This window comes from Myodes glareolus, chromosome 18 (assembly GCF_982192425.1).
Source record: "Myodes glareolus chromosome 18, mMyoGla1.1, whole genome shotgun sequence".
Lineage (NCBI taxonomy): Eukaryota > Metazoa > Chordata > Mammalia > Rodentia > Cricetidae > Myodes > Myodes glareolus.
In genome coordinates, this window is record NC_142043.1 from 17,410,833 (window position 1) to 17,424,105 (window position 13,273).

At 34.3% G+C, this 13,273-nt stretch overlaps 2 protein-coding genes across 2 annotated transcripts; both read right to left on the reverse strand.

The window, feature by feature from the left end:
* Positions 1 to 974: 974 nt before the first annotated feature.
* Positions 975 to 4,407, reverse strand: LOC125407975 (beta-defensin 110-like). Its single transcript, XM_087897882.1, has 2 exons — positions 4,380 to 4,407; positions 975 to 1,222 (listed from the first exon to the last, which is right to left on the reverse strand). Exons 1-2 carry the CDS (start codon positions 4,405 to 4,407, stop codon positions 975 to 977), a joined length of 276 nt encoding a protein of 91 aa, XP_087754008.1.
* Positions 4,408 to 8,704: 4,297 nt separating this feature from the next.
* On the reverse strand, positions 8,705 to 12,868 carry LOC125407982 (beta-defensin 17-like). The gene is made up of 2 exons (XM_085680156.1): positions 12,814 to 12,868; positions 8,705 to 8,882 (listed from the first exon to the last, which is right to left on the reverse strand). Exons 1-2 carry the CDS (start codon positions 12,866 to 12,868, stop codon positions 8,740 to 8,742), a joined length of 198 nt encoding a protein of 65 aa, XP_085536282.1. The 3' UTR covers positions 8,705 to 8,739.
* Between the last annotated feature and the right edge of the window lie 405 nt (positions 12,869 to 13,273).

Consider the following 13,273-nt stretch of genomic DNA (forward strand, 5'->3'; position numbering starts at 1 on the left):
AGCAGTTCTGGTTGTCCTGGTACATGCTTTGTAGACCAAGTTGACTTCAAAGTCACTGAGATCTGCCTGCCTCTATCTCCCCAGTGCTATAATATAAGGGGGCTAAAGGTGTACACCATTGCCCTGTTGGGATGGAAGTGTGCCTTGTAATGTTGAGCAAAGAATAGAGTTTCTCCATATAAACAATGCAAAATTTTCAAATTAGAATTTAAAACCAATGCTAAATTAATAATGTACAAAGATTTAGCTGATGTTATTGAGGAAGCATGTTCAGTGCAACACTTTATTTGCCTTCTTGTTAAATGTCAGCATCACACCTACCAGAATGTATAAAAGTAAGAAATGAATGGATTTACTTCACAAGACAAAGGAGGAAACACAGCTCTATACTTACTGAGGGAGTGTAAAATCTTCAATTTTGAAAACAGAGCTGTCAAGAAGGTCTAGCATGTATAGGCACTTGCCACCAAGCCTGACAACCTGAGTGTCATCCTTGGCACCTCTATTTGTGTGACATAATACGTGGAAATGGACACAGCACACATAACACAACACACACACAAACAAACACATGCACACACACACACACATACTCAGGCAGAGAAACACAGAGAGAGAGACAGGGACAGGTAAAATAAGTGTAGAAAACAGTTTGATGGTTTATTTGAAAAGTTACATGTATATTGCCACATACTTCATTTATTTTCTAAGTAGTTAGCTAAGAACAACAAAAACAAACACATATCCAAGCAAAGTCCTCATAGAAATGTTTAGAGCACTTTTATTGCAATAGCAAATACTCAGAACCAATCTATATATTCTTCAAGAGACACAAAAAAAAGTGCGTACTCCAGTGTAGCTCTGTGAAGGTTTACTTATCAGTTCTTAAAGTTGATGGCATATGGATGTCAGCGGCAGCACGGATGAGCATTCTAGTTAGGCTTAGGTGTACCTTCTTTCAGCACTGCGGTAGTTCATATGCAGCACTGGTTCCTCCATTTGATGCAGTATCCGAAATCAAACTCATCCTCATCACAGTGGGTCTTACATATGCCTCTCACTCGTTCACATCTCTCTAGTCTGTATTTTGGTGACATGTTACTTCTGGCTGCAACCAAGAAAAAGAAACACATGAAAGAGGAAAGAAACTCTCTGGAAAGAGAAAGAAGGTCAATGGGAGAGGTACTAAAGGAAAAGTTGGAGCTCAATATGGCCAAGGTACCTTTTATACATGTGTGAAAATATCACAGTGAAACATGTTACCATGGAGAATTCACATTTCCTTGATGTCTATGCCTAAATACATACATACATATACATGAAGTTAGAGCTGTATAATTTTATATGAGTTAAAATTATGCTCTGATAATGACATAATAGGGTCTGGGAAGAGGAGCAACTGTTCATTGTTTTTACAACTCAGTAGTCGTTTGGGGAAAGGATGAAACTACAAGCATCTTGATTGCCCCACATCATCTTGGATCTCCTGGATCTACAATTTTTATTCTCCATTTACTAAGCTGACTTACTTGACGACTCATTGATTAAAACAATATTTATACTTTTACTAGCTTGTAAATATTTCATTTACAACTTTTAAAGCAAATGTCATTGTTTTCCATATCTGTGCAGAAAGGCTTTGTTGTCCATGGCTTTGCTGTCCATTCCAGACACTTATTTTTAGTTATTAATGCTTTGAAGATTGATCTTTTATTTAAAATGATTCTTCTCTCATACAATACATCCCAACCACAGTTTCCCCTCTCTCCAGTCCTCCTAGCTCCTCCCAGCTTCTTCCACCTTTCTTTCCCTCAGATCCACCCCTTTTTCAATTCCTCTTCAGAAAAGAGCAGGCCTCCAAGAGAGGATCACCAAACAGGACAAAGCAAAATACAGTCAGATGCAAACCAAAATACAATAAAACAAAGCTGTAATCCTCTTATAGAGGTTGGACAAGACAAGAAAAAGGGTCTTAATGGCAAACAAAAAAAAGGTCATCAATACTCTCAATTTTAGCAATATCTTTTTAAAATTTAATTTTTTATTGGCTCTATTGAGCTATACATATTTTCTCTACTCCCCTCCCTTCCTCTCACCTCCCCGACAACCCTTTCCCATGGTCCACATACTCCCAATTTAAGGTCATCAAGCAAACAGCCATAATATATAAATAGAGGGTCTGGTGCAGATCTGTGCAGGTGCCATGCTTGCCATTTTTTAAAATTGCTTTTGAGATTATAAAATAATTACATCATCTCTCCCTTGCTTTTCCCTACTCAAAACCCTTTTACATACCCTTTTTTGCTCTCTTTCAAATTTATGCCCTACTATTTGTCTATAGTTTATAATGTGTTTGCTATGTTATTTATTTTCATCTAGCCTAAACCTAAACCCTTGCATGATAATCTGATTTGTTGATTCTTGACACCTTACTGATGTAGTCTAGTCACAACAGCCTAGTGGTTATGCACGACTTACTGACAGTCAGTTACTGGAGAATCTAAAGTGCTTCCCATGTACAAATAACGGTAAAAACTCACATTGTGCGGCTTTAAAAAACTGTCAAAAGCAATAACATGTTGTTCTGAGATCCTGAAATAGTCATTTCATGTGTTAAACTATGTAAAAATTTCATATTTTCATAGCGAAAACTGTGATAAAGGTATAAAAGTGCTCTTATTTGAGGATTTTATTGTAAAAAATAATCTACAATGGAATTTTTCCCTTTAGAATAAAAAACAATCCTTAAAGTCAGATTTTTATTTTCCAAATTTTATCAGTGTAATTATTTATTTGGAGGCTATCATTCCACTTATAAAAAGACGCTTTAATAATGTCCATCAGAGTTATATGTTAGATAATTCCCATAATAGAAAAGAAAATGTAGAACAAATTTACACAGAATTTGAGAATAAATGTAACCAAGTTTAGGCTTAGATTATGCAACCTCAGAGGAAGTCCTACAGGTTTAGAATCTAAATGAAATTCATAGGGCTCCCACTGGGTAAGGCAGGTATTTTGTGACTTGCCAGTGTTCTCTGGGTAAGGAAATACACAAGTGTCAGAAACCCTGCTGAGCGGCCTTACTGCACAGGATGCTCTTGTTGGAGAGCAGGAAGTTAAATGAAAGGAGAAGAGACCAGCAAGAGTGACATATAAACACAGGTGGTTCTTTAGGTACTGGAGGCTAACTGATGAAGGGAGTTTCTGGTCACTGGCATATTTCAATGAAATTTAAACTTTTCAGAACTATGGTTAGCAATATTTAAGACAGAGAAAAGTATGCTTGAGGCCTGTATTTCAGACTGTTTTTAAAGCTGTTGCTGGGACTTTAATAAATTAATCAGCATCCCTTAGTCATTATGCCTTGCCAACACTAAATTTACCGTGATTTTTTTCAGATGCCATAAATTCACAAAAAAGGATGACTTATCTTAAATCATTAGTCACATAAAATTACTGAGTCTTTGTTTTATCATTATTTGAAAGAAAAAAAGTACTATACAAATTCTATAAAATTATATGATCTGGAAAATAAGATGTGTTAAAAATGAGTTTTGTGGTTTCCGTGTGTGTGTCTGTGTGCATGTATATGCCATTGCACATATACGTGTGTGTGGAGACCTGAGGCTGAAATCGGGTGCTTTTCTTTCTTTGCTATTGAGGTAGAGTCTCACTGAACCCAGAGCACACTTTTGGCTATTTTAGACTATGGTAAGGACCCACTGCTACTATATCCCAAGCTCTGGGAATATAGGTATGTCTCTACCAATATATACTGCCACATATCCCTCTTCTTTATGTGATGCTGAGGACCAAACTCGTCCTTACACTTGAACAGTAGTCCTTTAATCACTGAGTTATCCTCCAGACACATTTTAAAATTAATTCTTAGTTGCACAGAAGAGTCACAAATTTACCATACATACATTTTTGAATAAGAATGATATTCCTTAGTATGCTTATTTATTAATTAATAAGGATGCAAAAATATGCAATGCTATATAAAATGATCCATGAGTATAAGAATGTTTTTATTAGGTTGCTGAAATTAATGGACACATATCACATTAAAATCAAAAGAAGTCATGGGTAAAAGGACACACAGTATCTCTTCACTCATTCTGCAGTACTTCTTATATACTACTAGAGAAAGAGGGTTTATGATAATGAATTTTGATGAAAAAAGCAAAACCTCAAATACTGATTTGGTATCTCTGTCAAAAAGAAATATTTCAGGAAGCTTTCCAGAAGTCTTTACCATAAATGTGGTTAAAGGGAACGTTAATCATCATTCGTCATTTCGAGTCCTGACTGAAAGGTCTCAAGAAATTAAGAGTTAAAAACCCAGTACACCTGATTCAATGCTAGTCTCTCACATTCTTCATGGATTGGGTTCTTCGCCATCTCTGTCTTTCTCTGATATATATATATATATATATATATATATATATATATATATATATATATATACTATTTATATATTCAAAATGTGTATATATGTGTGTGTGTGTTTCTGTGTGTGCATGAATATATTTTTCTACATGATACCACATTGCTTTTCTGTTAATGACTTTTCCTGTGGTCTCATGATTCCCTGGGAAAACCGAGGCAGAACTGGAAATGTGTAGGGGTAGGTTTGAGAAACCATGTGCTTATGCAAGGTTTGTGCTGACACTAAGACAGAAGAAAGATCATTGAGAAGTTAGACCTTGAACCACAGGCTCTTTCAAAATAAAATAGTTGTGGGGTAGATCTCTATATAGTGCGTTTATTGTAATAAGTTTGACACATTTTGTGAAATCTTAAAAGATATTATGTATGAAATATGTAAGCAGCACTTATAGTGTAGACGTTGTTAAGAAATCTAAACTAGAGCACTTTAAATGTGCTTGTCTTTATTTCACTTTTGGATTCATAGTAAGAGTTGATTTTAAACGGAGCATTGTTAGTGCCTAAGTCTTGCAATGGAAATGCAGATGCAGTTTTAAACAGTATTGTCTTCTCTACAGTACAAACACAAACTTCTAATTATGATGTCTTAGTGACCATTTTGATTGTGTCCCTCCATCTTGGATTTATTTTACAGGAAGTCAATTGCTTAAACATGTATATTCAGTATACGTATCATCTGGAAAAGTGACTAGGTGTGGATATAATAGGAACATAATTTTTATATTTAATGAAAAATACCCATACTCCATCACTAGCTGTCCATTTGTTATTTTCTGTGTCAAACAAGTATGTTTTTTTTTTTTTACTGGACTATAAAGTGTAATTTATAATAATTTCCCACTTCAGGGCATTGTGTCCAATAACATGAAATGATAATATCCATATATATTCTAGTTTGTAGTTCACAAATAAGCTTTTTTATTTTTCTTAGTATAGAAGGCTTATCATAGAAGTTTGTGATTGGTTAAACTAATCTTTGAACTTGATGATTATTTTAATTTTCAGTTTTATAAAAAAAGCATTCTTCTTTCTTTAAACTCTCGCATTTTATTAGTAACTAAGTTTTGCTGGTTTCTTGTGCTAGATGGGAATAGAAATTTAATACCGGTGAATAAATGTGGGCACCTGCAAGAGTTGTAAGATGGAAGCTAAGTTTAGATAAGTTGTCATAGGTTTGGGCACAAATAGGATTTACACAGGTTAGAGAATACCATGAAAAAATAAGATGAGAGAGTCCAATTTTTTTTAGATAAGAGAGTTGAGAAAACTTGGACGAAGCAAGAAAAATCACATAAAGTGACAGAATTTTCAGATTATTTTTGAGTTACGTACTATAAAAAGCTACATGGGTCAATATGAGAATAAGGAACACAAGTGGAGGTGACGGAGGCCTTTGTAAATCAGGTCAAGGCTGACCGGTTCTCTGGGTTTTTAAAATTTCCATCACAGCATTTAATCTAGTTTACAATTCTAGGTCCTTTGCCATCTCCACTCCTAGCTATAGTTTTTTTTTTTCCCCTTCAGTAGCCCAGTTAATATTTGTAAGAGACATCCTAAGCCTTTTCCACCATGTGAAGTTAGATGCCAGCATCTATGTCTGTGTGTTCTCTCTCTCCCAATTAAGGGCACAGAGCCCATGCTCTGATAAACTGCTAATACACTGACTGAAACTGATTGCTCTCTTCTCCCATCAATTCAAAAGATCACCATACTCCACACACAGTGGTTTTCTATCTTCTCCATACAGTAACTTTTAAAATCAGTTCTACATTTCCAAGTTCACATACACTGAACTAAGTGAGTTTATACCACTGAGATTTGTTCCAATGACCACATCCTTCCAATAAATGACAAAACTTCCTCGGTGAGTGTCTAGACAAGAAATCTTTGAGCAATTTTGTCCTCTTCTTTGTCAGTCTCTGACAAACTCCAGTTGCTACTGTCTGACACATCAATAATTCACTTGACCTTTATACGTTCACTTGTTCATTGTATGACACTGTGATGTGCGCCTGCTTGGGTGTACAGGTGTGTGAACCTGGGCACATACATGCAGAGCTAGAGAAGAATATCAGATTCCTTCCTCTGCATTCTCTTTATTCCCCGAGGAAAAGTCTTTAACAGAATCTACAACTCACTTTTCAGTAAACTGGCAGGCCAGTAATTTTCCAGACACCTGACTCTGCACATGATGCTGGGGTTACAAGCACAAATAGTCATGCTTAGTTTTTAAATCTGATATAAACAGAAAATCACAAAAGATTTCTTAAGTATTCTCATTTTGTTTCTAGCCTTTTCATCTTGAACTGAAGACATAGGACAGTGACTTTCATGTACAGTTGAGAGGGATTTGATTTCTCTCAATGGATTACTAAATGTTGGGAAGAGTCCCAGACATGCTAGGGCAGCCTGCTTAAAGCGATGACTCCATCTGGAGAACATCTAACCATTTTCAACTTCTGGCTAGTTCCTAACAAGCTATTCTAGTCGAAGGCTTGTGGTAGCAATGACTCAATAATGGGTTAGGTAAAATCACAATGTTCTAATCATACAATTAATAGATTCATTGCAAAAAATATAGTTTAATTTTTTTCTGGAATTATCAGTATGTCTGCAGCTAACATATAGCAATATAATAAACTTTTGAATAGACATTTATTCTTATAAGACACAGAAATGTTATTACTGGCCACATGACAGTGTTAGTCGTTATTTCGCTTCCATTTAAAGTTTTAATTTCTGTGAGAATGGCTGCTTTGTGTCGACATGTGTTTCACTTTGCAAAGGAGGTATTTATCAACATATGTGGGTATTTTTATTTTCGTCTTTAAAGGAGCAATTGCTGCTGGTATCCAGTGAGTAAAAGCCCTGGATGCTGTGACATGCCCTGCCCATTGATATGTAATTTAACATGTAGCTATTCTAAAGAGAATTATTCAGACCACAGTACCAAGAGTGTCAAGGAAAAGAGAGCCTGCTGCAAATGACTACCATAAGATATAAATACTTTTCAGTGTATATGTTGCAAGGGAACACATGGGATAATTTGCCTGTTTAAAGATATTGAAATCTGAAAAAGAAAAACACACTAAAAGCACCAGTATGTATTTAGAAAATAATCTCTTCATGATGGAACTCATCCTTTCATTGAATTAAAACACTGAAAATTAATCAGTCATACACACACACACACACACACACACACACACACACACACACACACTTCAGTATAGCCTACGCAGTGGCATCTTATTTCCACCATGTGTGTGGCACATTTAGTATGAACTTGCTCCATCTGCTGTCTCTATCTCTCTATCTGCATACAGGAATGAGCTCACAGAGAGACCACAATAAAAGAAATTATGAATTTCCTACTTTTTCTGATTCATATTCTAGCCCACATGTGTCTCTTTAATAATTTTCCTTTCCATTAATTAATGTGCCCAAACCTATTCTATTATATTGGGTGAGTGTATGTTTCACAAGAAGTTTGATTTGATATAAATGGTTAAATTGCAATGCTATGGCAATAATAAAGGGCAGGCATTTGGTTGTATATTGTACAGATATTTTATGTAGTGTTGCAGATCAGAATGTTGAACACTCAGAGGCAGGAGAGGAACTGAGACTGAACAGAGGTGAAAAGTGAAGGTGAGTGTATCTCCTTGTGCAATATCAGCTCTTTGATATAAAGAAAAGATTAAACTAATAATTATGACTGTATTCTTCTTTCTGAAATGTCTTCCATTCCTTTTGACTTACATTTCTCTCCATTAAATAATAAACATGAAGAGACCCTAGAGGCAATGTGAATTTTCTCTGCTACTTTATTCTTATGCCTTGTATATTTTCTCTCTTAAGCACTTTGTAACTCATGAGAATGATCTTTGTTCTCAATATGTACTCACCAAGCCTAGTACTTCATACATTTTCATGGTGTTAATACATTAACAGTGCATATCTATTGGCAGTCTATATCTCAGAGATGCATGTCGTTTCTTTGACTTAGGCTTTCCCACCGTCTTACTTTGTCAACTATCACAAAACACAAAATTCTGAGTACTGTTCGAGACGTGTTCACAAATAGACTCAATTCAGTTTATTTCTGCATGTACCAATTAATATGTGAACTACAATCACTTCTGAATGAATCAGGATTAAATTTTATTTGATTCTTTTTGCTTTACGGAGACATACATATCTTGAAAATTTTGCTGGGAAGACTTAATTAGGCTTGCTCTTCTTCTTGGGTTATGTGTATCTTTTCATCCGCCATCTTAAATTCTAGATGCAGCAGTGAGTTCCAGGTCTTATGCAGAAACCAATCCTAAATTCATTTTCAGAGCATTGGGTTTTACAGTGACCTTTACTCATTTTGCACTGATATCTCAAATCCAAGCTACCATACTCGGGAAACCTCTTTCTGGCTGTAAGAAGGAAAGAATGCTGGAATTAGGAAGCTGTATATGACACATCCATAAAGAGAAAGTTTTAGAGACAAAAGATTATAGTGTGACCATCCTCAGATGCTGGGGAAAATTTAAGTGAATTCACTGTTGCCTTATATGAGGGATATTCTAGACTTCAGAAAGTGCCTTGGGACTAAGTAGGTTTTCACAAACGACTGAGTGATGAACTCAAAAAAACTTCTTGAAGACAATGGTAAAAGTGAGTCATGATTTACATTCTGCTGACTTTCTTTCTGCAGCTGTCAATAGAATTAAGGATGCTCTATTCTGCCCTCATAAATAATCAATACAAGCCTTATGTTTTATGCTGAAAACTATTACTAAAATTCATTGTAACTTAATTTTATCTTTCAAAAATATTTAGAATTAAGCAGTTGCAAACAATTTGTTCAAATACAACTTTCCTGGACATTTTGTGATTTCCTTTCTCAAATATATTAACTAAATTATATCTGTACATAACAATGGCATTGACCAAAGAGAAAAGAGGAGTGTCAGAGAAAGAAGATGAGGGGGAGAGAGAGAAGAGAGAGAGAGTGTGTGTGCATTCATTTTCACCCTTACATCATTTCTGAAATTACCACAACGCTTCCCCAAATCACAGTTGTTTGAAAAGGCATTCTTCAGGTTTCTGTTTATTGTGTTGATATTGGCAAGAAATAAAGTGTGCATAGGGCCCAGCCCACCCTGACACTTTTTTATGGTGTATGATTCCATTAGTATACACTTATACATTTTATATAAACGCTTACATATTTCAATGAGAGTTGATCTTATAGGTTGCAGAAAACCTGAAATATTTACTCACCTTCTTTCTTGGGAAAAAAAGAAGTTTCCTAACTTTTGCTTTACTTTAGAGTCTATTTTAATTAGGAAAACAAAACAAATCAAAAAGAATGGTTGAAAAATTTGTAGTTGGAGTTATGAACAGATTCTCCCAGCACTGCTATTCTGCCATGGTGAACTTGTCACGTTTTTATCTAGAGTTACAAAAGTAAAATTAGAGGGGATTTTCCCTGCTTTGGACAGGATTTCGTAAAACTCAGGCTGACTTCAAAATTGCTATATAGCCAAGGATGGACTTGAGTTTCTCATAACCCTTGACTCAGACTTTCAGTTTTTGGGTTACAGAGATTTGCTACTATAGCAGATTGTTAGTTTCTGTAAAATAGAAATAATTCTTGGGAGGCATGGAAGACTGTAAGGTAGGCTTAACATCCAAAGCAAAGTTGGATTTGTGATTGAACAAATCTTGGTCTTGAGGAGCTTGTTATTTACCAGATTATTTAGCAGCCTTACTGAACTTCACCCCACAGTTGCTAGTTGTACAGGCTGTGACAAAGCTTTTCCAAGCATTTCTGAATGTCTTTGCAGGTGCATCATTACCCCTAATTGATAGTCAATGTTCAAATAATACTGTGAAAAGACAAATAAGTAACCTCTGTCTTCAAATGCATGAGTCACATTTTATCCTCACTCTGAAATATCTGCTTATGACTTTCCGAAGAATCCCTATCTGCTTCTTTCTCATGAGAGTGCAATTTATACTGTTATATCAGCCTCAGATGATAGAGAATTTAAGTAGTATATGAATCTCAATTCATATACAAAGTAAATCTATACAGAATTATTCCCCAGAATAATTCTTTAACCTACATTTCTTTTCATTTTTATTTCTTTGTTTGTTTTATTCTTTACATTACCTTGAATGTTTGGGGATATGAGGGAAGGAAAGATTATGTTACCTCTTTGATACAAAAATATTCTGTTCTGTTTTCATAGCGTATGTAAGATTAAAATACAACTGTTCATAGAAATTAAAAACTTCAATTTTTAAGAAAAAATAAAAGAGTGGAGCAATAAAGATTATTCCACTTCTATACTATATGTGTATTTGTAGTGTTTGTAAAATGCAGAAGAAAGCTAATTTATACAAATGGAAATTCCTTGTATTGAAAATTTAAGGACATACATATATCAGTGATAGTATAATGTCATTTTAATTCAGTTTGAAATAGAATTTTCATGCAAATAATACTGAAGTTTAAGATTCTAAAGTTGAGGAGGATCAAATCAATACACTCTACTTAACATGTATAGGACCACTGTATTCTGGGAGGTTGTGGTTATGTGCCCAGCCCTGGACAAGTTCAAGCCAATTACACAGCCCTGCATGAAGCCCAACTATTGGCTGAAGAGCTATTGGCAGTTTACAGCTTCTGAGTGTTTGCTAAGGGTGTTGTCTCTTGTTGGTTGGTCATTCTTTAGTCTTCAAACTCATGAGCACATGGAGATCACAAATTTTATCCTGGGTTATATTTTACTTATGTGTTTGTGTGTGTAACCCTGCAATACTAGTTTATGTACTCAGCATATGTGAACATGAATACAGAGGCCAGAACAGATCATTAGATCCCCTAGAGTTGGGATTGTAGGTGATTCTGAATGCCCACTCTGGGTTCTTGAAACTGAGAACCTAAACTCAGGTCCTCTAGAGGAACAGTAAGCATTCATAAGCACTCAGCCATCTACGCAGGCCCAGTGATGTACATTTATTTTCAACTTCATTCTATTACCATAGATTTGTGAGCTACGAAGTGAAAGTAAGCCTATTAGTTGCCTTTTCTAAAAAATTGATAGCATGCCTCTTCTGACATTGAAAAGAAAATATCATCCAGACATAGTGACAGTTATTGTTTTTCATACTATGCCTGTCTATAATAATAAGAGTTCTTTGTATGTTTAGTTCATGTATAGTTTTAAAAGAAGCTTACCCTTTGGAAGTAAAAGAAAAATACATAAGACTATTGACGCACAATATAATATATTCTACTCTATTATCTAAGTGAATTATAATTTTCTAGTCTTCTTTGCATGTAAATGTTTCATTTTGTTGAAGGAAAGAACAAGTAACTATGGTTATTAGTAATCTGAAGAAATATGTTGTAAAAAAGATAGAGGTTTGAAATACACTTATAAAATTATTTACTAGTGTTAATTATTGCAGAACATATGGGAAAATAACCTACTATGTGTTAGAGGCAATATGAAGCCTGGGGCATATAATGGTTATTAGCCTAGACTGTCTAAAATGAATGAATGAATGAATGAATGGATTAATTTATTAATATAAAATTAAATTAATAAATTGAAGTCAATATTTCTATTTTGTTTTTTGAAACCAATGAATATGTATCACTTCATAAGAAGACCAATATTTTACTGTATACCTGTTGAGGAAGGATAGTCCTTCAGGGAAACCTTTCACCAAAATACAGTAGAGAGTAATACAAGAAATACTTCAAAGAAAACCAATAAGAAATATAATTGACTTATAATTATGAGAAAATGATACCAAAAAGCATTTCACTAATACCCTATTATTGTAGAATAAAAAATATAAGTTAAATCATCTAACACTAAGCTAATTTCACCTTATAGTTGATAATGCTCAGCAACAGTTTCCCAAAAATACATAAACTCATAAGGAATAAATGCTAAATATATATTACTGAATAAACATAATTGAGTGAGTATGGTTATTTTAATTTGAAACTTAGCAATCATTTTAGATTTCAATATATTTGAATCTGAGCAGAGTGGAAGCTAACGCTACTATGTATCATATCCTGAAAATGCATGATAATATCCATAAGCAGCAAGAAATTAATGTTAATATAATATTATCACCTAAACTACATTTTCTTCATATCTCAATGGGTTTCCCACTAGTAATTATTTCATGTTGTAATTCAAAAATTTCATAGTAAATCTAGTAAAACAATATGCTAATTCTAACTTTTTTAAAGAAAGTATTTTTAACAAATAGCAACAGAATCCTTTGCAAATCCATTTCTACAAATACCTCTGACAAATACTTGCATATTACCTGGTAATATTGTGACCCAAAGGAGTAGAATAAAGAAAAAGAGATGAATCTTCATGGTACAGTTTCTTAAGGAAGAAGTGACAACAGATCCTCTTTGGAAAGCTGGTTTGGTTTGCATTCAAGAAGCAATGACCACTTTTATTTATAGAGCTTCCTGGGAAGGACTTTAAAGCTTGAAAAACCAAAATCATTTGTATGTGTGGGTTATTTATTGTGTCATTTTCAAAGAACATGGTTATGACATTACTAGTAAATTTCCTCAGAACAAAACCTGCTTAGATTAGCTATTTTAATAAGGAATTTTTGTTTAAAATGGTTGCAAAAAGGGTAATGCTGAAAATTACAATTACCAGGCCCTCAGTTATAGGATATTTGTAGTGTTAACTATTTAAATCTACCTATTATTAAGTCATTCCATGTTGTCTCAGGATATTAAAGCTGCATATTATGATTAAATTCT

Bases quoted from the DNA above. Each gene is read 5' to 3' on its own strand.
- LOC125407975 (XM_087897882.1), bottom strand. From the start codon at position 4,407: ATGGCGAAGAACCCAATCCATGAAGAAT. The intron at 1,223-4,379 runs GTGAGAGACTAG...CATGTATAAAAG, and splicing joins GAACCCAATCCATGAAGAAT to GTACCTTGGCCATATTGAGC.
- LOC125407982 (XM_085680156.1), bottom strand. From the start codon at position 12,868: ATGAAGATTCATCTCTTTTTCTTTATTCTACTCCTTTGGGTCACAATA. The intron at 8,883-12,813 runs GTAATATGCAAG...TCCTTCTTACAG, and splicing joins TTGGGTCACAATATTACCAG to CCAGAAAGAGGTTTCCCGAG.